This window comes from Canis lupus, chromosome 9 (assembly GCF_003254725.2).
Source record: "Canis lupus dingo isolate Sandy chromosome 9, ASM325472v2, whole genome shotgun sequence".
Taxonomy (NCBI): Eukaryota; Metazoa; Chordata; class Mammalia; order Carnivora; family Canidae; genus Canis; species Canis lupus.
This window is the reverse complement of record NC_064251.1, coordinates 43,380,214-43,407,465: the sequence shown is the minus strand read 5'-3', so window position 1 is coordinate 43,407,465 and position 27,252 is coordinate 43,380,214. Positions and strand designations below refer to the sequence as shown.

At 50.3% G+C, this 27,252-nt stretch overlaps 1 protein-coding gene across 2 annotated transcripts in view; it reads left to right on the top strand.

The window, feature by feature from the left end:
• Positions 1 to 2,396: 2,396 nt before the first annotated feature.
• NOS2 (nitric oxide synthase 2) overlaps positions 2,397 to 27,252 on the top strand; it is a 38,482-nt gene continuing 13,626 nt past the window's right edge. The window contains exons 1-15 of one of the 2 annotated variants that reach the window (XM_025476433.3): positions 2,397 to 2,598; positions 3,981 to 4,153; positions 10,047 to 10,131; positions 10,906 to 11,028; positions 12,505 to 12,653; positions 16,047 to 16,209; positions 17,168 to 17,259; positions 18,243 to 18,384; positions 18,480 to 18,619; positions 20,298 to 20,472; positions 20,581 to 20,682; positions 24,323 to 24,517; positions 25,698 to 25,780; positions 26,177 to 26,321; positions 27,011 to 27,115. In XM_025476433.3, the coding sequence (XP_025332218.3) occupies positions 4,044 to 4,153; positions 10,047 to 10,131; positions 10,906 to 11,028; positions 12,505 to 12,653; positions 16,047 to 16,209; positions 17,168 to 17,259; positions 18,243 to 18,384; positions 18,480 to 18,619; positions 20,298 to 20,472; positions 20,581 to 20,682; positions 24,323 to 24,517; positions 25,698 to 25,780; positions 26,177 to 26,321; positions 27,011 to 27,115 (1,809 nt within the window). In that variant the 5' untranslated portion in view covers positions 2,397 to 2,598; positions 3,981 to 4,043. Of the gene's footprint in view, positions 2,599 to 3,980; positions 4,154 to 7,145; positions 7,271 to 10,046; positions 10,132 to 10,905; positions 11,029 to 12,504; positions 12,654 to 16,046; positions 16,210 to 17,167; positions 17,260 to 18,242; positions 18,385 to 18,479; positions 18,620 to 20,297; positions 20,473 to 20,580; positions 20,683 to 24,322; positions 24,518 to 25,697; positions 25,781 to 26,176; positions 26,322 to 27,010; positions 27,116 to 27,252 lie in introns of those variants that run through there. The other variant, XM_025476434.3, reaches the window with a different exon arrangement.

The following is a 27,252-nucleotide window of genomic DNA, read 5'->3' as shown; positions in this document are numbered from 1 at the left end:
GCACACAAGGTGAGGAGTCATCTGGACTCAGCAAGACCTTGATCTCAGATCTACGACAAGCCTCAGCTCTGCCTTTTATGAGCTGAGTGACGTTGGGCTGGTTGCTCAACATTTCTGGACTTCAGTTTCTTTACTTGTCAAATTGGCAAAATAATAGTACCTTCTTCCCAGAGGGCTGCTGGAGCTCTTGACTAAAATAATGAGTGGAAGGGACACCTGGATGACTGAGTGGTTGAGTGTCTCCCTTCCTCTCAGGTCGTGATCCCTGGGTTCAAAGATCAAATCCTGCATCAGGCTCCCTGGAGGAGCTTGCTTCTCCCTCTGCCTGTGTCTCTGCCTCTTTCTCTCTCTCTCTCTCTCTCTCTCTCTGTGTCTCTCAGGAATAAATAAAATCTTTAAAAACAAAAAACAGGCAGTGGGGTGTGGAGCAGGAGCCTTGCTTCCCTGGAGCTCTGTCTGTCCTGGATCTGCCCTTTGCCGGGGCTGACAGTTGCAGGAAGTGCAGAGGGGGACTCCAGCCTGTGAGCTGGGCCTGCCAGGTTTTAGCCTCAGCACTGCCTATGTGATCCTGGACAAGTCATTTGACTTCACTGAGCCTCAATTTCCCCATCTATAAAGTGGGGCTAATAGCTTTTTTAAAAAAAGATTTTATTAAGGTGGGAGGAATCGAAGGCAGCAAAGAGCATACAGGGGGCTGGGCAGGTATAAGCACCACACTCTTCAGGGGGTCGCGAAAAGGGGGGCCTTTGCACAGGTCAGTTGACAATAAGACAATGAGGACACAGAGACACTCTCAGGAACTGCATTTAGGAGGGGTCCTCTTTGTCAGGGATGAGAGCATCTGAGATGGAGTCAGGGCTCCACCCTCAAGGGAAAGGCAAGGCACATATGTACTGGGGCTTCCTGGCCCATCCATCCAATGCCCAACTGTCACATGTTTGACAGGCCAAATAACTGAATAACTGCATCTTCTGAAGCAAAACCAATCAGCTGCTCTGACACCAGCTAGATGCAATTCTAGAGGATTCCATCAATGGCAAATAATTGTACCCATCTCATAAGATCGCTGGAGGAGTTAAAGGAGTTAATACATGTGTTTGCCACAAAAATAGCCAGAATATGTTGAAAGCAGTTAGAAGGAACAGGGGTTAGAGTGAGGCAAACTCCTAACCATCCCTCAAAACCCTGTCCTGGTGTCCTCTCCCCTGTGAACCTTATCTGAACAATGTAGATTCGGCTACTTCAACCATACCATCCCTCTATCATTGCAAGCATCACTCTGTACCAGAATTATCCAACATTCTTTTCTGGAAGCTTTGCACTCCCTGAGCCCAAGGACTCACGGTCTTTCCTCAAGCAGATTGGTTTCCCTGAACTGAACTGGCTAAAGGCCAAAAGAGCATGGCCTTGCTATGCTGAAACTCATTGCAGCCTACTCCTATTTTTCATTCATTCATTCATTCATTCATTCATTCAACAAAGATCTTTGAGCTTCTCTTCATGTCCTTTTTGTGGCTCAGTTTACCTTACACAAATTCGATCCATCTTAACAATGCGTTTAATTTGAGGTGGCCAGGAAGGAGATGGATGGATGGCGACAGTGATGTGATAGGATGGTGAGGTCACAGTGGAATAATTCGCACCATACAGGAATACTGTATATGAAGTACTATAATACATTCCATAATAAATGGAATTATAAGGAATGATAATTTTCCATAAAATAAGTTATAAAAGAATTTCTGTCATAAAACAGGAATATTTCTCCTGTAGAAAATAATTCTACCTGCCATCCTACCATAGCTTACTTAGAGCTGAAGGGTGAGACATCGGTGACACCAACATCTGAGAGGTCTCTCTGTGCCAGTGGCTTTCCTTCCCTTGCTCAAACCACAAGCTGAATATTTCAGTGACCTGTTTGGAATACTGGCGTCACCCAGCATCACTGGACTTCTGTAGCCTGGGCATTTTCCAGTATGTTCCATGCTGTCAATACTCCCCAGCTTCCTGGATTCCTGCCACAAACTGGAAAACTAAGAGGTTGGACAGGAATTAGCCAGAGAGCTCCCTGCTGAGGGAAAAAGTACCTAGCTCCTAAGAGCCAAGGCAATCAGGCTCTGCAATGACTTTTTGATACCACTGCCCCCCTCTGATGAGCCGCCACCACAGACTTGGGATCAGGAAGCAGTGGGTCTACTGAGGATGCACCACACAGAGTGATGTAACAACAAGGTCAGGTCACCCATAGGCCAGGAGCCCCAGGCCAGAAGTCCCAGTCATAAATTAGCAAACTGTACACCCAGCCCGGGACACTCCCTTTGGAAAAATAAAAAGAGACCTTTATGCAAAAACGGCTCCCTGGAATGATGTGGGGTGGGTATAAATACCTCTTTAGCAGCCTGTGTGTTCATGACTTTGCAATAGATTGAGTCTGAGACTCTCTGACCCCAGAGAACTCAGCGTTGCTGGTCTGAGACCTCTCAGCCACCCCTGGTGAGAGGACAGGAAAGTTAGAGGTGGTTCTGAAGGCCTAGAGATACAGGTATCCTCCTGTGTGCTTGTCCATCCTCTTCAACAGGCAGTGCGGCCAGTTGCGAGGTAAGTTTTTCTTTGATTTACGGGTAAGCTACTGCTTTTTCCTATTTGGGGAGGCCCAGGCAATTCTGGGAGGTCCAGATTCCCTATTTGGAATTGGACAATTGGAAGGCCCAATTCTCTATTTGGGAGTTTTTGGCCTACAGAGAAGTTTATCTCTGGTGGCAAATCTAAGAAATGCCCCACGTGAAGTTCGGCCACTTAAAAAGAGCATCTTGCTCAGATTTTTTTTCCTTCAGGATTTGCTACATTTCAAGGAAAACTCTGTTGGAAAATTCAGATTGGAGAGCGGGGAGGAGCCCACTAAGAATTTTTTACCCAGATTATCTTGTCCAGTCCTTATAATGGGCACCTCTACCCTGGCAAACAAATTCTGTTAAGATGAATATTATTAAGCCCATTTCACAGATGAAGAAATGAGTCTCAGATAAATAAGTTGGTCCAGGTCATATAACTAGTAGAGCCAGGACTTGAACCTTAGAGGTTTGGCGGCTTCTTCCAAGGGCCACATCACACACTGCCTCCCAGTGCAGAGTTTTGCCATTGAGAAGGCATGGTGGGTGCAAGCCCAGACCAGACCTGGCCTCTACTTTGGTCAGTGTCCCTTTTTCGTTTTTTTTTTTTTTTTTCTTAAAGAGGTGATCTCAAATGTTGAGAGTTGAGTGTATTCTTTTCACAAACAATTCCACAAACAATTTCACAATTATCCATCCCTCCCACTCCACGCTCTGTAATAAAAAGGGAGCAGGCGGGAGAGTTGACAACAGTTGTAGTCTTAAAAGAAAGGCAGCTACAACCTGAGTGCTCTCTCCAATGACAGGCATAACATGACAGTTGCTAATTAGCCTACTGGGAAGACCTTGCAGAACCAGGCAAAGGCGCCCCGTGTTTAACACAAGTGGGCTCCTCCCCACCTTGCCTGGGTCAGAGGGCCAGCAGCTCCCATTAAGGAGGCTCACAGGTTATTTGCTTTGTCCTCGTTGAGCAACGGGTTTGGTGTTTTTCCTTTAGATCGTTATGTCAAATTAGAATCTTTGACAAAAGATTTTTTGTCAAATTAGAATCTACGTTCACGGAACCCCAAATCCAACCTCAAAATAAGAACAGAAATTGCAAGCACAGATGAAGTGGGTGTTTAAGACTGTTTATGTCAAAAAAAAAAAAAAAAGACTGTTTATGTCAGCTTTTGTACTGATTCTATAGTAACCTAGCCATATTGAGAAGGGCCAGTTCTGCAAACTCTTCCTAAGCTTTTTATTTAAAAAGCCTGATGAGGAACTCGATCCCAGGACCCTGGGATCATGACTTGAGCCAAAGGCAGATACTCAACCACCGAGCCACCCAGGTGCCCCTCTTCCTAACATTCTGACCTTCTCTTTTGTCAGCCCATAGTGAAGAATCTCTGAGTTTAAATCCAAATAAGCCAACTGCTTTGCAAAACCATAGAGATGGCCTGTCCCTGGCAGTTTCTGTTCAAGGCCAAATCCTACCAGTACGACTTGACCGAGAAAACAGACATTAACAACAACGTGGGGAAAGCCAGCCAGGCCCCCTCCAGGTAAGCTTTTGCCTGCTGCCACTTGCTGCTTGTGTCCCCTGGGCTCCCACGTTCTGCTTCGTGCTGCCAACTCAGAATTCCTCTCCGTGCATCTGGCTTCTTACTGGAGATCTGTTCTCACCAGTTGTTTCTTGGATATCTCTGTTGGAATTTAGTACAGCTATTCTTTTTTAGTGGACACCTCGTTGCACCTGACCCCATGTGAAAAAGGAAGGGACATGGCACAGTCCTGTCCCTCAAGGATTCTGGAATCCCTGGGGAAAGAATATAGGAGAGGAATATGGAATACCTGACTTGAGAGTGGGAGGCAGTGGAGCCCAATGGTTAGAACCAGGGCGGCATCCTGGCTGATGTTTGTTCTAATTCACTGTTGCATACGCCTCACAAATTGCTGGATATTTTGAATATTGATCTGGTACAGAGTTCCAGGATGTTAGACAGATGGTATCCAAGCCTTGTGCTGGGCTGCACTTGCTGGTCCTGTGCTGTCTCTCACCAGCTGTGTGACCTAGGGCAACTTAAGCTCTCTGATACTCAGACATAGTATGAGGACACCAATAGTATGAGGACACCCATAGTATGAGGACGCTTCATAGCTTGTTGAGGATGAAACAAGAGTGTGCAGAGAAAGCACTCAGCAGAGTGCTCGCACAGAGCGTAGCTCCATTAATGTTAGGGCCTCTTATCATTTACCGGGCACCCTGAGTTACTGAGTAACTCTGTGCCAGGGTTATACAGGGCACTTCACATGCATTGCACCTCAACTGATTCCCACAGCGGCTCTGTGAAGTGTGAGTTATTCTCTCATTTTACAGATGAGGAAATGGAAGCTCTAAGAGGAGAGTGACTTCCCCGGAGTCACATGACTGATGGTCATTGATCCCCATCCACACTCCCACTCCACTCCCAGTCAGTGTGCAATAACACGATCCTATAAATCAGAACAAAGCCCTAGTCTGCACAGCGCTGCCCCCTAGTCTCACAGCCCAGAGCCACTTTCCCATGGACTCCGGTGGGCAGCACCGCAACCCGGAGCGCACCCACCAGAGGCCGCAGAAAAGCATCAAGGTTAAAAGCACGGACTTGGAGATAAGCAGGTGGCTTTGTCACTTACTAGCCCTGTGACCTTTGGCAAGTCCCCTAGCACCGGAGCCTCGGTTTCCTCATCTGCAAAAAGGGGTTAGGAAGGCCTATTTCCTGAGGTCATGGTAAGAATGAAATGAGTTCTTTTTTTTTTTTTTTTTTAAGATTTCATTTATTTATTCATGAGAGACAGAGAGAGAGAGAGGCAGAGACACAGGCAGAGGGAGAAGCAGGCTCCATGCAGGGAGCCTGATGTGGGACCCGATCCCGGGTCTCCAGGATCACACCCTGAGCCAAAGGCAGGCACCAAACCGCTGAGCCACCCAAGGGTCCCGTGAAATGAGTTTTTGCAAGCAACAAATAGCCCCGTGCCTGGCAGAGAGAAAATGCTCGGTAAATGGCATCTCATCTAAGATGAGGCAGAGCAATGTTAGGCGAGGTCCCCTTGAAGGGCTTCTGAGGAGTGAGGTGGGCTCGGTGGACTTGAAGAGAGGGTAGAATGTGGGGAGGGAGTGAAGACAAGTAGCAAAGGCATTCCAGGAAGGGGGCGAGGAGGGGGGCAAAGATTCACAGACAGAAGCAAGCATGACTGTGCTTGCGGGCTGCCACAGAGGAGGTGAGGCAGGGAGCCACCGCAGATTCTGGAACGAGACAGGTGTGGCTGGAAATAGAGGTGAGCGCACTGGAAACCAGGCAGGCTGAGCTGTGGTGGGTCTCATCCTAGAGACCGGGAGATGAGAACGCAGGCTTGGATAGCCTCTAGGTATCTTCCTGGCATTTCAGACTCAAAAATGCGGACTGATAGCTTTATTACTCCTCTCAGGATCTCAGAAAGTTCACCCTTCTCTCCACCGCTTGGCGGCAGCCCCTCACACTGCTCTGACCTCTTACTCCAACTTCTAGTAAGCCACGCTCCTGCTCTAGAGTCTGCAGTGGCTCCCCATGGCCTGTCACCACACGGAGGCTTGGCTATGGCATTCTGTGTGAGCAGCTCTCCCAGACGGGGTGCCTCTCCTACCGGCCCAGTTCCCCGGTCCCCACACTCAGCACAGTCCTCCGTCTACTCCTCCAGACCCACTCTATTCCCCAACCCCCATCTTTCAAGATCATCCTGAATCCTTCTCCTCTCCTAGCCCCCCGCGGTGTGGCCTAAAGCCTTTAGCCCTGAATCCCACACTTCATATAGCACTGACAGTTAGTTATTCCCGACTTGGGGCTTTGGACCATTCAGAAACTCGAGCTGTAAGTTGACTTGGGGCAAACCAGCTGACTCCGTGCCTCCTGCGAGGACGAGCCCCCTGGAGGGGACCCGAGGGGACCTCACCACCAGCAGCCGGCCCGGTCTCCCACGAGACGTCACCCCCAGCCCTGTGCTTCCTTTGGCTTCTTTGCTAGACTCACAGACAGGTCTTGGGGCCGCCTATGGGATGAGAGGGCTGGAGCTGTGGCCTGGGGCAAGATCCTTAGCCTCTCAGGGGAGCCCGCAGCTTCCTTCTCAAGAGAGAGAGAAAACAATACAAAACTGCCTTTTTGCCTGGATTTAGTAAGGGACAGATGAAGTAACAGGAAAGTTTGCTTTCTCAACGAGAAGCGCCCTGCCCTGCCCTGCCCTGGGAGTCATCACGAAAACCTTTGGGGTTCTTTCGCGAGGGACGAACGAGCCCCGCCGGCCGTGCAGGCCCCTGCTCGGGCGGGGAGCGCGGGGCCGCCGCAGAGGCTGACTTGGCCGCGGCCGCGGGGGCAGAGGGCCGGGGGCGGGCCGCGGGCCGCGGCGGGGCCGGGCTGGGCGGCGGGCGCGGGGCGGAGCCGGGCTGGGCTGCTCCGGGCTCGCTCCGCCCCGGGGCGGGGCTGCGGGGTCGCGCGGCGCTAAAAGGCCGGGCCGGGCGGCGGCGGGGGGCGCCCTGGGAGCTGCGCCCGCGGCCGGGCCATGCGCGAGGGGCTGGGCGCTGCGTGCGAGGCCGCCCGGCCCCGGCTCTGCCGCCTCCTCCGCGGGATCCTGCGGCCGCAGCCCGCCTGCAGGCCCCCGCGAGCCAGGTACTCCCGCCGGCCGGGTCCGCCCTGGGAGGGGGCGGGCGGCTCCGCACCCGGGCCTTGGCTCCGACCCAGGCGCGGCGCTGACCCGCCGCGGGCCTCGGTTTCGCGTGAAAGTAGGAGGCCGTTAGAGGGCTCGCTCCGTCGGATTGCGATGAGGGTTTGCTTCCATGCCATGTTTCCCTCCTTTAGGACGCAGAAGAGGTTGCAGGGCAGTAGCCACAGACGATCCACGGAAGTCCCGCGTGCACCCTTGAGAGGCGTCTATGCGGGCAGGACCAGGAATGGTGGATGTTTCAACATGGGGGCTGTGCACACTTTAGGACCGATAGGATTAAGAGAGCAAAGAGGGCCTTGCTTTACGAATTAGACCCATTTCCCAGAGCGCTCCACCCACCCACCCCGTGTTTGCAGCGGCGGGCGGTGGTGGGGAGTGGGAGCTGCCAGGGAAGTCAGGACCCCCGTTACCCCAAACAAGCCACGGACCGCAGCTCCCTCCTCAGTAACTCCGGGGCTATGGATAGTTACGGGGTCTAAGCACTACACTCCAGCGCTCCTTCTGATGGCAGCTTCCTAAGGGTCTGCTGCTCCCTTGAAGGACCAGACAGGACTGGGCATAGCTGTGGGTTAGCCAAATGGCAGGAGAGTCTGGACAGACTGTGCAATAATTGGGCAACAAGTACCCAGAACCTTAGTATGCTCACCTGGCTTCTGGCCACCCAGTCTCCCATCAGCCAGCCCAGAGAAATTAGCTACCTGGGGGAGGCCGGGGACCATGCATAGCTTTGTTTATTGGTTTTTTCAAATGAAAAAAAAAAAATCCTAATTATGAAGAGCGCATGGTCATAGTGAAAGTTGAAAAATGCAGAAACCTATAAAGGAAAATTCACATCTCCTATGCTGTCATCACATCACGCTAGCCACTGTTAATATTTACTGGCATTTTCAGTGCTTCACACACACACACACACACACACACACACACACACACAGCATCAGACCGTATACAGTAACAGTTTGAGGCATTATTGATGATAGTGGAGAAACTGATACAACATAAATGTGCAGCCATAGGCAGTGGGGTCAGGCTGACTATGGACCCCCTAGATAGTGGATTTTCAGGTAGCTTTTTAATATTTGGGGGCAGTAGTTATGTAAAGTATACAAAAACGGTGTTTCTCCATCTAAATGTTACTGTGGACCAGTAGGCTTCTCCATTTCTCCAGTCCTGTGGCCACAGGCAAGTGAAAGGAAGCAAGAACCAGCAGGGTGGAGGTGGGGGTAAGGTAAGGAATGATGGCAAAAGATCCAGAAGAGCGGTAAGGCATTGCCTCACTGAGGACTTCAGCCTCAAAACAACTTCCATTTTAAGAAGCCCCGTGATGAATTGCTCAGGTGGCTTACCTGCTCTGACTCAACAGATTTTGAGCTTTTTTCTGGTGGGGCCTCCAGTCTGACCCAGAGAGGTGATGGTAGGGTTTGAGTCACTTCATTCAGATAGAAGTTGTGTTCTGATACATACTTAGGTTCTCTTAAAGAGACACTATCTCTTTGTAGTTATTATCATGTAATGCTACTATATAATGTGTGTAGTTAATTATATGTTAATTTAAATATACAGTCATACTTTTTCCACTAATTAAAGTAATACTCATTCTTCACATTCCAAATATGTATAAAGTAGAAAATGAGAGACCTTTATGATATTTTCTGACTTCTTTCCCCTTGGATGTGTACGCACATGCGTGTCCACCCCAGAAATACCCAGAAGAGCACGGACCATGGACCACAACAAGGTTTCATACCGAAGTGCTCCTATAGTGTGATTCACCCTAGGAGGAGGCATGTGTAGGGGTTGCTATTAAGGGGGTGCACATGTGTAAGGAGCCTAGAAAGGTCACATGCTTGCTGTTCTCTGTAGCATCTGCTGGGAGAACAAATCTGGAATCCCAAATCAGAGGGAGTGGTTCCTAAGTGATTTCAGACTACTGGGCTTTTTCACCTTCAAAGGACAGGCAAAGTTTTTTACATCTGTCATTTTGAAATAAATATAAGCAACATATCTTTTAAAAGAGTTCTTGACTTCCAGATATCCTTACTGAGATATTTCGGGGATGACCTGACAGCTCAGATTTGCTTTGAAATGATGGCAGATGCTGGGAGAGTAGAGTTGAAATAAAACTGGCCATGGGTTGATACTTGTTGAGTGGAGTTAAATCTGGGTGAAGGGCCTGTGGAGATTTATTATACCATTTTTTCTACTGTGTACACTTAACATTTACCATAAATAATAAAAAAATTAGAATAAGTAAATAAACCAATATAAGTCAAGGACTTTAAATAAAAAAGCCTAAGTCCCCCCCAAACAAGTGGATAGTGGGCCCTGCTGCTGTCCTGGAGTGGGGGGATTAAAGGAGCCATTTTCTCTGTATTTAGTTTCATCTCACATTTGTAGTTGCCTGGGGGGGGGGGCATCTTCCCAGAGCTTCCATGGGTCACCATTTGGGCAGCTAACTTTGTCTTAGCTCTCCGTTTTGTAGGGGGAAGGCAAGAGAAGAGGAGGAGGAGGAGGGAGGGTGATGATGGTGGGGAGATTGGGTCTGGTGGGCTGCCTCCCCCACCACATACACACATACTCCTGGTGTGGCAACTGTGAAATTCACTCCCACCCTCTGAACCTCGGTTCCCTCATCCATCAAATGAGGGTTGGCAAGGGGGACTCCAAGATCCCTCTCTGCCCTTAGATACTCTATCTCATGATGGCTGTTTCCTTTCACAGTCTAGTGACACAGGATGACCCCAAGTGTCACAGCCTCAGCAAGCACCGGGATGAGTCCCCCCAGTCCCTCACAGGGACAGTAAAGGTCAGTGAGTCACAAGGGTGTGGGAAGCCCCTTCCTTCCTTGCCCAGGCAGATGCAGGCTGAGCAGCCTAGTGGAGGCTGAGGCCTGAGCAATGAGTGGGGATCCTCAGGGGTACAGGTAGTGAGGAAGGGCCTTGGGAGAGTGGGATGATCCCTGGTGAGCAGGAGTGGTGGATTCTATGGTGCTATGGCCCCTGGATGGCTTGCCTGTGCAGGCTACAGGCACAGATGCAAGGCGGACATTCATGGAGCCGGGGGGGGGGGGGGGGGGGCGGGGGGGCGGGGGACAGACACCCTAACACAATCCCAGACTCAGCAGCTGAACCCCAGTTCCAGCTCCCAGCTTCTAGCCCAAAGGTCCCATCTTTCCTAAGAGCTTTGGATCATTCTGGAGAGGTGGGCAGAGAAATGGGTGGGAGGTGGGAGAGAAGATGGATTCCATGTTCTTAAATAACTCCAGGGAAGTCCTGATTTCTGCTCTCTGCAGTACTGGCTGTGACAAGAGCCTCTCTTGCATCTAACCTCAGTCCCTCCTGTTGCAATTTCACTGAGGGAACATTTGGCAGGGTCTTAGGTGAGGAGAGAAGCCTGGCCCGTGGCCCAGGCACCTGGGGCTCTTAGCAGGCACTGGCCCAGGTGGCCAGGCTGCCGGGAAAGGAGGAGGGGGACACAGACTGACATCCTGACCTGGGTCCCCTCATAGTCCCCCACCCCAAGCCAAAGTGGGGTCCTGGGGTAGAGTCATTTGTAAATCCTTGATGTTTCCCCCTCTTAGACGTCTCCAGAATCCACAATCAAGCCAGCTGTGCCCCCACTGGCCTGCCCACGGCATGTGAGGATCAAAAACTGGGGCAACGGGATGACCTTCCAAGACACACTTCACCACAAGGCCAAAGGGGTGAGAAGGCTGGAGCTCAGGGAGAACCACCTTCGTCCCAAGCTGGTGGAGCCACTAGGGCCCTTAGTAGATCAAATGGATACACCCCTGGGCAAGCCAGACAGTTATCTGCTTGGACACAGGGTGGTGGGAACAGGAGCCAGTGGTCCACACAAATGACAGAGGATGGAGACGATGCCAGCTCCCTGTTAGTTCCCATAATGGGTGTTGGATAATCCAGGAGACAGGATGAATGATTACAGGAAGAAATGCAGTCTTTTTTACAGAGACAGCATAGTAATGGGGAGAATTTTTTTTCCTTTTTCCTTTTCTTTTTAAATTTTTTCTTTTAAATTTACTTATTCATGAGAGACACAGGGAGAGAGGCAGAGACACAGGCAGAGGGAGATGCAGGCTCCATGCAGGGAGCCTGACGTGGGACTCGATCCCAGGACTCTAGAATCCCACCCTGAGCTGAAGGCAGACGCTTAACCTCTGAGCCACCCAGGCATCCCTCCTTTTCTTTTAATCAGGGCAAGTTTTCTTTTTTTACAATTTTATTTTATTTTTGTTTGAGAGAGAGAGATAGAACAAGCAGGGTGGGGAGGGGCATGGGGAGAGGGGGAAGCAGACTCGCCACTGAGCAGGAAGCTTGATGCAGGGCTGGATCCCAGGACTTTGAGATCATGACCTGAGCGGAAGGCAGACGCTTAACAGACGCTGAACCATCCAGGTGCCCCTAATCAGGGAGAATTTTCTAAAAGAACTGCCCAAAGCTGGGCTGAGCAACATCGGTAGATAGTGAGCTCCCTGTCACTAGAAGAATTCAAATTTGATAGGGAGATGGGAGAGGGGTTCAAGCAGCCGGTGAGTAGTTGGAATAAGAGTCCTTCAAGGCTCCTTCTTCTAAGTGTCTTAATCTAACTATAGAATGCATTCTGATTATAAAGTAGAAAGGAAATGAAAATTTCAAGACCGTGAAAACAGAAGGATTTCCCATACCTTCCAGAAATTACCACAATTAACATTTGGATGTACATTCTTCCAGCATTTTTTCTGTGCCATCTTCTAACTTTAGGATTTGTATCCTCTCCATTCGGTTCATTTTGGCTAAGTACAAAACTGTGTTCCCACGAGTCACATCAGCCTCTTTAAATGAGAAGGTAGTTGAGATATTCCCCGGGATCGAGTTGTTGACTTTGCCCTGGGTCTGAGTCTGGCCAGGGAGCAGAGCCAGAGACTGAGCCCAAGGTGGTGGGAATAACCCCAGCTCACACCCCCTTGGCTCAGCCAATAGAGGAAAGGAGATGTGGGTGGTGAGAAAGGCTGGTGGGCCCCAAGGAGGAGGTAACACAGGGGTGGAGAGGGGCAGCAGGAAGCTGGAGCAGCTGGAGGAGAAAGAGATGGCTAGGAGAGCTGGCCCGGAAGGAAGACGCCCATCAACACCTTCCTGAGGGTTCCAGGCAGCCCCCTCACCACTTGCCTCTCCCTTCCCAGGATCTCGCTTGCAAGTCCAAGTCTTGTCTGGGAGCCATCATGAACCCCAAAAGTTTGACCAGAGAACCCAGGGACAAGCCAACCCCCCCAGACGAGCTTCTACCTCAAGCCATTGAATTTGTCAACCAGTATTACAGCTCCTTCAAAGAGTAAGTCTCACTTGGACTGGGTCGCTGCCTCCCCGTTTCCCTGAGCTCTCCTGTCTCCAGTCATTTCCCTCTGACCCCAGGCTCTCTCCCTTCCCAGATCCACAGTGGAGCCAGGGCTCAAGCATAGTTTTCCAAGGGGGGAGACCCCAGCCCAGCATAGGTTCTCATAATTATAAGAAAAAGAGGCAGAGCAATAGTGGTGAAAAGCGCGGATCAGGAGTATAGCTGTTTGACTGAATCCTGGCTGTGCCAGTAACTAGCCCTGTATCCTTGGGAAATCTGTTCATCTTCTCTGCATGTCAACTTCCTCCTCTGTAAAAGTAGGGTGAGAAAAGAATCCAGCTCGTAAGATTGTTGTGAGGATTATGTAAGTTCAGAACAAAGTGACCTTGACTGTGAACTGGTGTGCACCCTTTTATTAGGAAATGTTTGAGGCAGGAAGGACTTTCGGGACCACCTGGTCAGACACTCCTCCACATGAACAGGGAAGCCCAGTCCCAGCTAGAATCCATGCCACGTGTCTTGGAGAGAGCAGGGCATGCTCTTTGCATTGAACTCTGTGCAGTTCTGTGTTCCTGGATTTCATAAAATACGTGATTATTAATTTAAGCCCATTTATAACTTTAAAATAAAAATACACAAAGGGATTGTGAGACAGAATGGCTGACAGAATGGATTTGCTGTTTGATGGGCTGGGAGGGGAGTGTGGCTTTTATGGTGTAGGCCACTCAGCACTCTGCGGCATGAAACGAATCATAGAAGCACACCTGGGACCCCCATGGTGGAAAGAGTGGTTCCTGGTGATACCACATCCTCTCTACCATGACCCTACAAATATCTGAGCTGGAAGGAGCCTGGCATCTATGAAAAAGGCCCTTATCTTCCACGGCCACTGATTTCAATCCTGGCTGTCATAGAATCACCTGAGGACTTTGTAAAATGCTGATGCTGGGGTGCCTTGGCCAAGGGCCTCAGGATCTCAGGAAGTGTGGAGTGGGAAGACCTCTGTGTTCTCTCCAAAAAGCTCCTCCGGCGATTCTCAGAGAGAACCAGGCTGAGTAACCTGCTGGGGCTTGGCTGCCACATGTGCTGTGTAACTGCAGCCTCTATGGGAGTGCTTCGCCACTAGGAGGTTCAAGGTCTTGGGCTGTGAGCCCTGCCAGTGGCCAATGAGCCTTTCAGGGTCTAGGAATTCTCTTGATGGGCCTCGTTGGGCCACCGTATCAACACTGACATTTACTGAGCACTAAGTACATCCCGGGCCGTGCGTAAGTGCTTTATAAGTAATGCTCACCACAACTCTAGGAAATGAGTATTATTGTGATTTTACAGACATTTTACAGATAACTGTAGGAACCCCCCAGTTTATGGGAACTGAAGGCCACAGATGAAATCATTTGCTTGAAGTCAGACGTTTGGGAGTCCTGCAGTGGGATTTGAACCCAGGCAGTTTGGCACCAGAGCCCCTGCTTTTAACCTGTGTTCTAGAAGATTCCAACTTCATTCTGGACCTGGGAGGTCCTGGTGGTGTTTAGAAGGCACTGGGTGGGTGTTAGCCCAGGGAAGCAACTCAGTTGTTCTTGGTAGCTGTTCAAACACAGTTGTTTCTCACAAAGGGAAAGTCCCAACCCCATACCTTGAACCCGTCAAGAGATCCTGGAGGGTACAAAGGATGAATGGCGGTCCATCCACAACTACGCTAGCAGCCAGAGTCACAACGGCTGGCAGTTTTGATTGTTAGCGAATGAAGGATTGTTATAGTTAGAAATTGTAACTTGCTGAATGTTCTGTTCAAATTCATTCACTGAGTCCAAAAGCAATACTCTCTCTCTTTTTTTTTTTTTTTTTTTGGAACCATAAGCATCATAACGTCTGTAGTGCCTCAGAAATGTGACTGTATGGGAACAGTGGTAAAATATAAAACTCTAAAGGAATTGGGAGAAATGTGAAAAATAATGCTTTCTTTACATAGCCACACATTAACACTACTACTGTGCTTAGGGCTTCTGTTCTGGTGACTGGTACTGTTTCTATGCATAGACATAGAGCAAGGAGTCTTGCTAGAAGCTTTAGAAGCTTTGTGTGGGAAGGGAGGGGGCTTCCAGTGTGGCAACGTCAATCTCACCCAGCAGGTCCTTATGCCAGGAGTGTCCTTGAAGATAAAGAGCCCCCAATGTTTTGTCTCCAAGCTTTTTTCTTTAATAAAGGAAGAGTTGTCAAGACACTCTTCATACACAGAAAGGCCACTTTGTTCAGAGTCGGCCATTCTCCCTAATCAGGAGTTCATTCCTTAAATAGTTTTGATTGTTGCCATTTCAAATTGTCTTTGGTGTTGATTAGAAATTTCAAGGTTGGCGTGTGTGTGTGTGTGTGTGTGTGTGTGTGTGTGTGTGTGTGTCTCAAAGCCTTTCTGAATCCCCACCCTGGGAGATATTTTTGTAGCCTGGGAGGGGTGAGGAGAAACACTTTAGAAATCTCCCCTGGGATTGATTGGTGGCTGAGCGATGCCGAGGTTGAGAAAAAGCATATTCTAGGGGGCCTGCGATATTGGATCGTGCTGTGGAGGGCTCCTTCCTGGGTAGGCCCTGCGGCCCTACAGGCTGAGTCCTGAAAACCCATCCCAGCTCAGGAAAGCGTGGGTGGGCCCTCAACATCTCTGCGCTTGCAATCCCCTAGGGTGGAGGGTGGAAGGTTAAGAGCCTGGCCTTGGCATTAGGGCAACCTGAATGTAAATCCTGATTGCTCTTTATCACACTTACGTTCTCAGGCTAGTACTTAACCTGCTAGAGCCTTCATACTCCAGATTATAAAATGAGCAGAAAAATGCCACCCTCACAGACTCGGCAAGACCTGGACTGTGAGTGGCTTTGCCCAGTTCCTGGCTCATAATGATTCCTCGGTACACGGGAGCACTCCTGGGAGGGACTGCTCATCTCTGGATCATAGGATGGTGGCCGGGAAGCAGGATGCGGCTGTGGCTTGATGGGTACTCCTCCAGGTGGTGCAGGTATCTGAGAAAGGTTGCACTCCTTGTTGATGCTTACCAAGCTGAGATGACTATGACTGGAGTAAAAGTATCTGGAAACAAGGATGCCAGTGAGAACAGGACCAGTGTAACTGGACCCAGTGGCAAAGTGAAAATGTGGGCTCCCTGTTCAAAAATGATTAAGAATTTCAAGACAGGGACAGCAGAGCGCGAAGCCAGGCCTGGGGCCCTTCTGAATTCTGGGCCACGGTCTTACACCTATGAAGCTGACCCTGGAGGGGACAGTCTCGGTGAGGGACATCTTGCCCTCCTGGTATCCTAGCTCAGTTCCTGCTTCTGTGGATCGAATTAATCCCCATCTAAGGCCATCTCATTGTTGATCTTCCTGCTGTCTTCCTGTCCCCCAGGGCAAAAATAGAGGAACATCTGGCCAGGGTGGAAGCAGTAACAAAGGAGATAGAAACAACAGGAACCTATCAGCTGACGGGGGATGAGCTCATCTTCGCCACCAAGCAGGCCTGGCGCAACGCTCCCCGCTGCATCGGGAGGATCCAGTGGTCCAACCTCCAGGTGGCCTTCCTTAGACCTGGGCAGGAGAGGAAATTGGGGGTGGGGCGGGGAGCAGGCGCTGAGTATGTGGCTCTGAGTCGCCCGGTGGGACTCCCCAAGTTCTCTCTTCACATTTGTGAACTTGACATAGGGGCTCATAGGGCTCCCCCTGGAAGTCTAGAATCTGATTTCAAGATTTTTTTTTTAATTCATTTATTCACGAGAGACACAGAGAAAGAGGCAGAGACATAGGCAGAGGGAGAAGCAGGCTCCCTATGGGGGGCCTGATGTGGGACTCCATCCCAGGACCCTGGGATCACCACCTGAGCCGAAGGTAGATGCTCAACCACTGAGCCACCCAGGTGCCCCTAGAATCTGATTTCAGCACAGGATTTCTATCCGGTCTTTTCTCTTAAGTTAAACAGACATAAAACCAAATGACCTGTTGAAACCACAAGAGAGAGAGTTTACCTCATCTGTTTGAATCCTTGGCTCCTAGGAAACATTTTCTTTATCCTAGCCTCCTAGGTGTCTTTATCTTGGGGGATCATTCACTGCTGGGCAATATGGAAATTGCTGGGGTGGGAAAATTGATAAGAAATGCCAGTGAAACCAACACTGGCTGAAGAAAGAATGTGCTAGGAGCCCCGTGGAAAAGGTGCTGACATTGTGGAGGCACTAGGCTAGGGCAGTGGGAATCATGATTCTTGTGTTCTAAAGTCAGATTTTCTTGGGATTTGGGTTTTGATGGTGTCTTTCAAGAGGAGTTGCCTGGGATCCCCCAGGAGAGCAGAAGAAAGGCTAGATGAGGCAACCCTGAGGTGGGAGGTGGCGATGCAAAGAGGAGAAAGCTTGGTGTTTGGGGTGGGGTAGGGGGTTCAGGTCACTCCCCCAGTCCCTTGTAACTTAGCTTCTGATCAACCCCAAGGCCTCTGTCCTCACAATCCTTGATGGCCTGGGCTGGGTGGGCTGTGTGCAGGTCTTTGATGCCCGGAGCTGTTCCACTGCCAAGGAAATGTTTGAGCACATCTGCAGGCACCTGCGTTATGCCAGCAACAATGGCAACATCAGGTGAGTGTGCCTTTCCCAGGGCTGGGGCTGGGGCCCACCCTGACCCTGAGTCTGAGCCAAAGGATGCAGATGGGTTTAGGGGAGGCTTCTCCAGGAGAAGCCAGGGAGAAAGAGAGAAGAGAAAGATGCAGGCCTTTTCGGCGAGAAGAAGCTGCCCTAGTACTGAGGCTAGCCTCCATGAGCCTAGCCCCCCTTACTAGCCCATGTCCTTGGTTTCCTTCTGACTTGGAACCATTTGGAGGGGGTGGGGGATCTTTAAGAAGCAACATCTTCACTGCTCGAGGTCAGCTGGCTCCCCACTTTTTAGAAGGAACAAGGGGTTGGTTTTGCAGCTCAAGCCTCCATTTTTCTTAGAACCAAGAGAGTCACTGCTCATCAGTACCCACCCCCCACCTCCCTCCTCTTACGCCTAACCAAAGAGGTCAGAGCTGATAGGACTGAAATGCCCATTTGGTCATTCATTCATTTTTTTGTTTAGCAAACATGTAGCACCTACATAAGGGGAACCCAAGTCATGACTAGGCATAGCAGTGGGGCGGGAGCAATGCAGAGGTGACTAAGACTTAGGACACTGCTCCAGCCCACTGGGAACCTAGGCCTGGCACTAGACAAGCGTCCGGCTAACTGAATTTCATGAGAGCAATGTGCAGCAAGGGCAAAGGCTGAGGCAGTTAACCCTGCCTGAGGGATGGGGAATGATCAAGGGATGGTGGGGTGGGGGGGTGTCCTTGAATTGGTCTTGAAGGAAGGGGAGGAGCCGGAAGGAGAAGAAGGAGAGTGAGGGTGTGTCAGGAAGGGGGGCAGGTTACACAGAAGCCCATGAGAACCTAGCATGTTGTGTTGTTGCAGGAGTTTGGTTAAGCTAGCACGGGGGCAGAGGAATGGGGAGCAGGAAGATGGGAAGCAGAGGGGCCCTATGGGGACTGGGAGCCCCCTTCCCCCTGAACCGAGGAGTAAATGGCACTATTCTTGTCTTGGTGAAGGTCGGCCATCACCGTGTTCCCCCAACGAACTGATGGGAAGCATGACTTCCGAGTCTGGAACGCCCAGCTCATCCGCTATGCTGGCTACCAGATGCCCGATGGCACCATCCTGGGGGACCCTGCCAGTGTGGAGTTCACCCAGGTGCGAGATCCAGCCTTGGTGGCTGACAGAGTGAAGCCAGAGGGGTCAAGGGGCCTGGGTCAGGCCCAGACTCACTGTACTTATCTTTTCCTCAGCTGTGCATCGACCTGGGCTGGAAGCCCAAGTACGGCCGCTTTGATGTGGTGCCTCTGGTGCTGCAGGCTGATGGCCAAGACCCTGAGTTCTTCGAAATCCCACCTGACCTTGTGCTCGAGGTACCCATGGAACATCCCAAGTAAGCAGGCTAGGGGTGAGGTAACATGCATGCTCTAGTACTCTCTTAAGGAGCAGATGGTGTCCAGAAGGGCTGGCTTTCAAGCCTTGTTGATGCTTGTACAGGAATCCTGGGCTTGAGTCTTGGGCCTCAGACTTAAAACGATATGTTGATGATGAAGGGGAAGCAGAGGCTTAGACATATGGGGCCCTAGGAACTAGGAAAGCAGTGGCCTTGGGAGAGGAGCCCTCAAAAGGCTCTAATATTCTCACACTGAGCAGCCCAGGCCTCTTGTCTTCCTGCCAACTCTCTTAGCTGCCCCTCTCCTGACTGTGGTGAAAGTATATGGCTGAAGTGACTTCTGGAGCTCATCTGGTTCAGCCCCTGCTCTGGGGCAGCAGTCACAATCACAAAAATACTTCCATCTGTTGAGACTCACTGTGTAGCAGGCATTGAGTTGGACTTGACTTTTCATCCTCTGCATACATTGAACTCAGTCCTAACCTAAGGGCTTTTGCACTTGCTGTTCCCGCCACCTGACATACCTTTTCCTCAGAAATGTAAAGGATTCATTTCTTGACAATGAGGTATTTCCTTAATGTAACCCCCTCAGGTGGTTAAGCATCTGCCTTTGGCTCAGGTCATGATCCCAGGGGCCTGGGATCAAGCCCCGCATCAGCTCCCTGCTCAGAGGGGAGTCTGCTTCTCCCTCTCCCTTTGCCCATCCCCCCCACCACCTTGTTCACGCTTGCTCTGTCACTCTCTCAAATAAATAAATGAAATCTTTAAAAAAAAAATGTAACCCCCTCTATAGGCCTCTATTCTGAACACTCAGTCTAGAGAAGACACTCTCATCCTCTGTCTACCACCTCATCTTGTTTTGATTTTTCTATTCATCTGTCTACTTGCTTATAGTCTAGAATCTAGACTCTAGTCTGTAAGCTCCTTGAGAATAGGGATCTTGCCTTTTTTTTTTTTTAAGATTTTATTTATTTACTCATGAGAGACACAGAGAGAGAGGCAGAGACACAGGCAGAGGGAGAAGCAGGCTCCCTGCAAGGAGCCCTATGCAGGACCAATCTCAGATCCCGGGATCATGCGGAGCTGAAGGCGGACACTCAACAGCTGAGCCATGCGTCCCGGATCTTGCTTTTCTTATTCAGCTATACATCCCTAACACCTAAAAGGGTACCTGGCACATAGTAGGCGCTCAATTATAAATATTTCTGGAATAAATGAATTTATAAATAAATGATACCGTTATCTTTATAGTAAGCTCATGGGTTTGATGGTAGTATCTCTGTTTTACTGCTGGGGTTTCTGAGGTTCAGAGAGGCTAACTCACATCCCAAGGCCACACAGCAGGCAAGCAGTAAGGCAGACCAGAACCTGGGTTTTCTGACACTAGAGTCCTTAACCGCTATGTTCTATTGGGTTCTCCGCATTTAGCACAGTGTCTGTCGTGTACTTGGTGCTTAACATATGTTTGCAGGAATGAGTGAATAAATGAATGTGTAGTGAATGAATGATACCTACTGTGCCCAGTTCATCTCTCCAGGTTGGATGAATGTAGAGAACAACACTTGGAAAGGAGTTTTCTTGGTTGACTCTCTTTCTGAAGCCTTTTTTGTTGGGGGTTGGGGTGAGTATGGGCAAAAAGTACAGGCCACAATCATTGCTGGTTCCGCCTCCCTGCCAGGTATGAGTGGTTCCGGGAGCTGGAGCTGAAGTGGTACGCCCTGCCTGCAGTGGCCAACATGCTGCTTGAGGTGGGTGGCCTTGAGTTCCCAGGGTGCCCCTTCAACGGCTGGTACATGGGCACGGAGATTGGGGTCCGGGACTTCTGTGATGTTCAGCGCTACAACATCCTGGAGGTAAGGAGACCCATCCAGGAGGGCTGGCTGCAGATGTGGGCCTGTCAGGAGTGGGGGTGGGGGAATGCACCCTGAGGACCAACTCACCCCATCACTCTGCCTCTGCAGGAAGTGGGCAGAAGGATGGGCCTGGAAACACACAAGCTGGCCTCACTCTGGAAGGACCGGGCTGTCATTGAGATCAATGTCGCTGTACTCCACAGTTTCCAGGTACGTTGTGTTCTGTGGGTCTGGAGACTTGCTGGTCAGAAGGTTATCTGGTCCAACCACTCATCTCAGGCTTGGTTCTCCCCTGACAGCACTGTCCATTTTTTTCAAGCATCACACAAGTATTGAGTACCTAGTTTGTGCCAGGTGCTGGGGATGCAAACAAATAAGCCATCCTACTCACGCTGGGTCTTCTAGCATAAATTTGGATGCTTCTAGCAACAGGTGACTCCTTACTTTCAAAACTCATCAGGTCCTTGAGCTTGAGCACTGAGTCCTGATCCCTCTCACTTTCTCAAGGACTGTACTCCTGAAAATTCCACCTCCTTTCTGTCTCATCAATGTCTTCCTCTCTGTTGGGTCATTTTTATCAGTGACCAATAGCTATAATGGTCCCCACCTCAAAGAAATAAACGAGCAGCTAATTGAATAAGTCTCCCAGCAGCTACTACCTTGTTTTCCTGCTCCCCTTTACAGGTAAACCACTGAAAGGTCTCACTACACCTCCTTATCCTCCAGCCACTCCAGTCAGTGGTCTATCCTCTACTACTCTGGAATTCTTCGTGTTTGCCAAACTCACCATGATGGGTCCCACCTTAGGACCTTTGCACTTGCTTTTTCCTCTGCCTAGAACACCCTTCCTACAAATCATCCCCTGACCCCCTCCTTCCCTTCATCCAGGTCTCTACTGTCACCTCCGTAGAGTAGCTCTTCCTGACCACACCATGGAAGATGGCACCCTTACCTCCACCTCCAATCCATCCCTCTCTCTTCTTCCTTTAACTCTGTATTTTTCTTCATAATTCTTTTTTTTTTCATAATTCTTTTTTTAAAGATTTTATTTATTCATTCATGAGAGACACAGAGAGAGAACGAGGCAGAGGCAGAGGCACAGGCAGAGGGAGAAGCAGGTTCCACGCAGGGAGCCCAATGTGGGACTCGATCCTGGGTCTCTAGGATCAGGCCCTGGGCTGAAGGCAGGCGCTAAACCACTGAGCCACCTAGGCATCCCCATAATTCTTATTAGCTTCTGACAGTACATAGTACATCTACTTCTTGCCTGTTAGGGCCAGGCCTTGTCTCTTTTGTTCACTACTCTGTCTCTAGAGTGTAGTGGAATGTCTGGCCATTGTAGATACTGAAAAAAAAATATGTACTGAATGAATGAATGAGAGTGCATGTCCACATGAGCAGAGGCTGCTCTTCCATCTGCTGAGCAAATGGACCCTCTCCATTGGCCTACACACAGGTCAGCTCTTGTGTGGGGCTGAGCCTTTTGGTCTGTCCGCTGCTTTTATTCATAGAAATGTTCCCCTTCCTTTTGGGAAGGAGGCAGGGGATATGTGAAGATGTTACTTTTTTTTTTTTTTAAAGATTTTACTTATTTATTCATGAGAGACACACACAGAGAGAGAGAGAGAGAGAGGCAGAGATACAGCCAGAGGGAGAAGCAGGCTCCATGCAGGGAGCCCGACATGGGACTCCATCCTGAGTCTCCAGGATCAGGCCCTGGGCTGAAGGCGGCGCTAAACCCCTGAGCCACCGGGGCTGCCCAAGATGTTACCTTAAAGACTGAAACCGTCTCCACAAAGCTTGCAGATGCCCTGGAGGCCAAACCGCTAGGAAGACAGTCCTTTATTCATTCAGCAAAGTATATTGAACATTTTGCATGTGCCAGGCATAAGGCTTGGCCATGTGAGTGGTGAGCAAAATAGACAAAAACCCTTCTCCTGTGGAGTGGGGCAGGGACTTGACATTGAACAAACATCCAGTAAATATTTACAATCACAGTTTCCCCGGGCTGGTCACCCTACAGGCAGGTCAAGCTTGTGTTTGTTGTTCTGAAGCGGGATGGGGGGGTCTGGGGCGGAAAAGGAAGACCCCCCCTTAGGGCTGGGGCTGGGGCTGGCCTGGCTCAGAAGGACCCTGCTGCCTATGGACTGCACATCCTGGCTCCTGGGGCTCTGTGCACCAGCCCTGTCACTGCAGGATGCAGATATGTCCCAGAAAATCTGCGGATCCTCGGCTGTCTCCTGGCCATTGCTGACCACACACCCCCCTCCACTGCTTGAGAGTCTCCAGGACTTCCTCATCATCTTCCTTCAGGATAAACTTCCTCGTCTGTAAAATGGGAATAAATAGTAGGATCTCCCTCACTAGGTTATTGTAAGAATTCAGTGAAACTGCGTGCAAAACATTTAGCTGGGCTGCCTGGCCCATAGCGAATATTCTGTAGGTATTCATTTTGCTGTTCTTCTTATTTATTATTACCATCATCAGCTTCTGAGCATCAAACTGGTCTGGTACCCAGGAGCTGCTTGCATATGTGTAAGATTTCAGAAGGCCGCCTGAGCCCTCCATTGGTGGGCTCCCCCTGTGCCTCCAGCCTGACTCAGGCAGTGTCCTCCTCCAGAAATGCCCATCCCCCACTCAACTTGTGCCCATCCCCCAAGACTTGCCTCCGCTTAGAAGCAGCCTCTCCTCCAGGCCTCTGCCTGAGCTCAGCCCCCTCTGGCTCCCAACAGCACCCGCACTCTCCTCCTTTACATGTTGTAGCAGACCACATGGAAGGCCAACTTCCTCTGCCTCCTCTCCTTAGAATATAATCTTTTTTTAAGATTTTATTTATTTATTCATGAGAGACACAGAGGGAGAGAGGCAGAGACATAGGCAGAGAGAGAAGCAGGCCCCATGCAGGGAGCCCGATGTGGAACTTGATCCCAGGACTCCAGGACCACACCTGAGTCAAAGGCAGATACTCAACCACTGAGCCACCCAGGCGTCCCTCCTTAGAATATAATCTAATGCAGAAAGGGGGCCACATTTTCACCTCTATAATGCCTGTGCTTTATGCAGTGCCTAGCAGATAGAAGAATGGCAGCTAATGCTTATTGCGCATGTTCTGTGCTCTGCTTGTGCCCTTGAGCAGCCTCATATCTTCCAAATGAGGAAACTGAGGCTTAGTGAAGTTCAGGAGCTAAGAGCTCATGCTCAAAGGGCCAGTAAGAGGCCAAGGTTTGAATCATGACACTGAACACTTGACTAGATGAGTTGCTCTGGGCAGTGAGGGGTGTGGCTGCTTCTTTTGGATCATTCCAGGAAGGCTCAGACCCCTTGGCTTCTAAATTTAGGATGTGGGACATTATGGTGACTTGTCTTCCATACTCTGTGGTTATCCCGATGCTCAGTCCTCTTCAGAGATGTCTAGTTCCTTCTTGGCTGCGAGAGCCACATTCTTGGGGATGTGACTCCTGAAAATGTCTACTAACAAGTGACAAGAAGCCTCTGTGGCTAGATTTATCAGCATCAAGAGGGAGCCATTTGTGGGGAGTTGGGGGAGACTTGTAGGTGTAGCCTGAAAAGCTGACACGGCCCCTAGAGAGCCAAGGGGTCCACCATGTGATCTGTGGGTCGAGCATGGCTGTAGTGATTTCTGGGGCTCCTTTGGAGGTCCAGAAAGTGCCTTCCACTTGGGTATTTATTTTTAGCAGCAAGGCGGTGGCCAGGGGCAATTGCTGTCACATTTTACTGATGCCAGGCTTTTCCATAGTCCCATCTTGGGAGCCCTGCAGCTGACAGACCGTGTTCCTGACTCCCCCATCCCTTACATCAAACCCTCCTTCTTTGCCTCCTTCTAATTCAGAAGCAAAATGTGACCATCATGGATCACCACTCAGCTGCAGAGTCCTTCATGAAGTACATGCAGAGCGAGTACCGCTCCCGAGGGGGCTGCCCTGCCGACTGGATTTGGCTGGTCCCCCCAATTTCTGGGAGCATCACTCCTGTGTTCCACCAGGAGATGTTAAATTATGTCCTGTCCCCTTTCTACTACTACCAGGTAAGGGAGGGCTTTCCTCTCCTCTCTGTCTTGGGAGCTCAGGGATGGAGAGAGTGTGACTGGATGTGTGCGTGGGTGTGTGTGCGTGAGCAGATGTGTGCACGTATGCATGCTAACTCATGCAAGACACACAGGGGAGGGTCAGGGACACAGAGGCCTATGCTTTGCAGGCTGCACTCCTAGAGGCTGAACAGTGTTTGTCCATTTTCACAGAGAATGGAACTTAAGGAAATAGGTTTTTTTTTCCTAATATATTTATTTGTTCATGAGAGACACCCAGAGAGAGGCAGAGACATAGAGGGAGAAGCAGGGTCCCTGCAGGGAGCTTGATGCAGGACTGGATCCCAGGACTCTGGGATCACACCTTGGGCCAAAGGCAGACACTCAACCACTGAGCCACCCAGGTGCCCCAAGGAAATACCTTTTATTCTACCTTTAGTGGCCCATTGCTGTCATGGGGCTTCTGCTTCTGAGGTTGATCACTGTGACCGTCACCTATCATATCCCATAATGGTGAAGAGCTTGGCTCCTGGGTCAGACATGCCTGCAGGCGACTCTCCCACTTCCTAGCCATATGATCTTGGGTGGGTCTTTTCACCCGTGTAGGCCCCGCTCTTCTTACTCTAAAAACACTGGGCATTAACTCCACTATAGGAGGTGGTATGGATCCTATGAATTGGTGTATGCCCAACCCTGAATGCCTTCTATCACTGCTACCTGTTGAAACCAGTTCATTTTTTTGTTAAAAGGGACTTTGGTTAGATTTGGGCAAGAGGTTCCTTACTTTGACACTAAGTAGGGTGACTGATTGCTGGGACAATTTGTGTCTGTTGTCATAGACACAGACACTCCTTCTACTCTCAAAGGTACCTGGTTTGGACTCTACGTCATATGGCCTGCCTAGTGATTAGACACTAAAAATGAAAGTGAAGTGGGGCTTCTTCCTTCTGGGGCGACACTAGTGGAAAATAAGCCAACTGACTCCATCCCGGTGTGTGCAGGCTCTAAACTGGTTACTGGAGCTGTGACTCTGAGGGACACAGAGCCCCTGTCCTCCCCCATGGGGCATCCAGAGACCCCCACCTCACAAACGGCATGAAGGATCCTCTAGCTCCCTCATATCCCCAAGCCCGAGCTGAACCAGGGCCCACCTGCCTCACATTTGTCTTCTTTTCTGGAGGTGGAGGCCTGGAAAACCCACGTGTGGCAGGATGAGAAGCGGAGACCCCAGAGGAGAAAGATTCAACTTAAAGTCTTGGTTAAGTAAGTGAGAATGGCCAGAGCTGACACACCTGAGCAGCAGCCCTTCCTTCCAGGCAACCTGCCCTTCTAGGCCTTGACGGGCAGGGAACAAAGCAAAATGATGATCTTTACGGAGTTTGGCTGGCAGAGGTCCAGACGCCAAGGGGGACCACCTGCCACCATCAGCCCAACCTTGCCTGTCCTCTATTTCCCTGGGGCTGAGTAGCGGGTCGGGCAGGGGAGGGAAAGAGAAGGGCCACAGGTCAGCGTCAGTGGCTGGTAAGATATGTGCATTCCTTTCCCTTGTCCTGCCACACTTTGAACTCTGTCCCTCTCCCATTCTCCTGGGCTCCCCCTACTCCCTGTGTTCCTCTGGAGGGTGGAGTCAGCACAGTGTGTGTCTGTCTGTCCACACAGAGCTGTGCTTTTTGCCTCCATGCTGATGCGCAAGACCATGGCATCCCGAGTCAGAGTCACAATCCTCTTTGCGACAGAGACGGGAAAGTCAGAAACGCTAGCCCGGGACCTAGGGGCCTTGTTCAGCTGCGCCTTCCACCCCAAGGTAGTGAACTCAGCTGGACGTGGGCCTTTCTCTCTGCCTGTGCACGGACAAGTTGGCAAAAGTTAAAGTGGTTGCTCTGCCCCTGAATATCCCAGAGCCTTGGATGTTCTGAAGTACATTGTAAATCTGGGATAGAAGGATAGATTTGGGTCCAGGGATTCCCAGATTTACATAGTAAATACATTTTCCAGGGTGTTGCATGGGAACACAGTTTGAGAAACACTTTCCTAATCCGAGTCTCTCTCTCTCTCTCTCTCTCTCTCTCTCTCTCTCTCTCTCTCTCTCTCTATATATATATATATATATATATATATATATATATATATATATATATATATTGTGTGGAAAATACGTCCACACACTCCGAATTCAGAGTAGCAGTGGAAGTGTTTTCATTTGGGACTTAGCAGGATTTTGAAGGCAAGCCCTCCAGGGCTTGTGGAAGTGTTGGTGTTGGGGCTTGAGTGGGGTAGGAGGATGAGGAGCGAGGTATTCATATAGGTTTATTTGACTGGGATTCACAGAACCCTCACCCCTGTACCACACTGGTGCTGGGCGTGGGCGGGGTGGGGGGAAACAGGTGATAAGGGGTCTCCTGGGTTGGGGAGGAAGCACAGGGCATCTGGAGATGGCATAGAGGGCCTCGGCCTGGGAACGCAGGGCTGATGTCCACCCCCGGGGCCTTGCAGGTTCTCTGCATGGACGAGTACAAGCTGAGCCACCTGGAGGAGGAGCAGCTACTGTTGGTGGTGACCAGCACGTTTGGGAACGGAGACTCCCCTGGCAATGGAGAGGTGGGTGGCCTGGGGCCCAGTGGTCTGGGTGCAGGGTTGTGGGGGATGCCAGGCCCCAAGGGAGCCAAGGAAAGGATCTGGGGATTTAGCATGTCCTAAGGAGGACATTTGGAAATGAGTGCTCAGATCACTCTGGG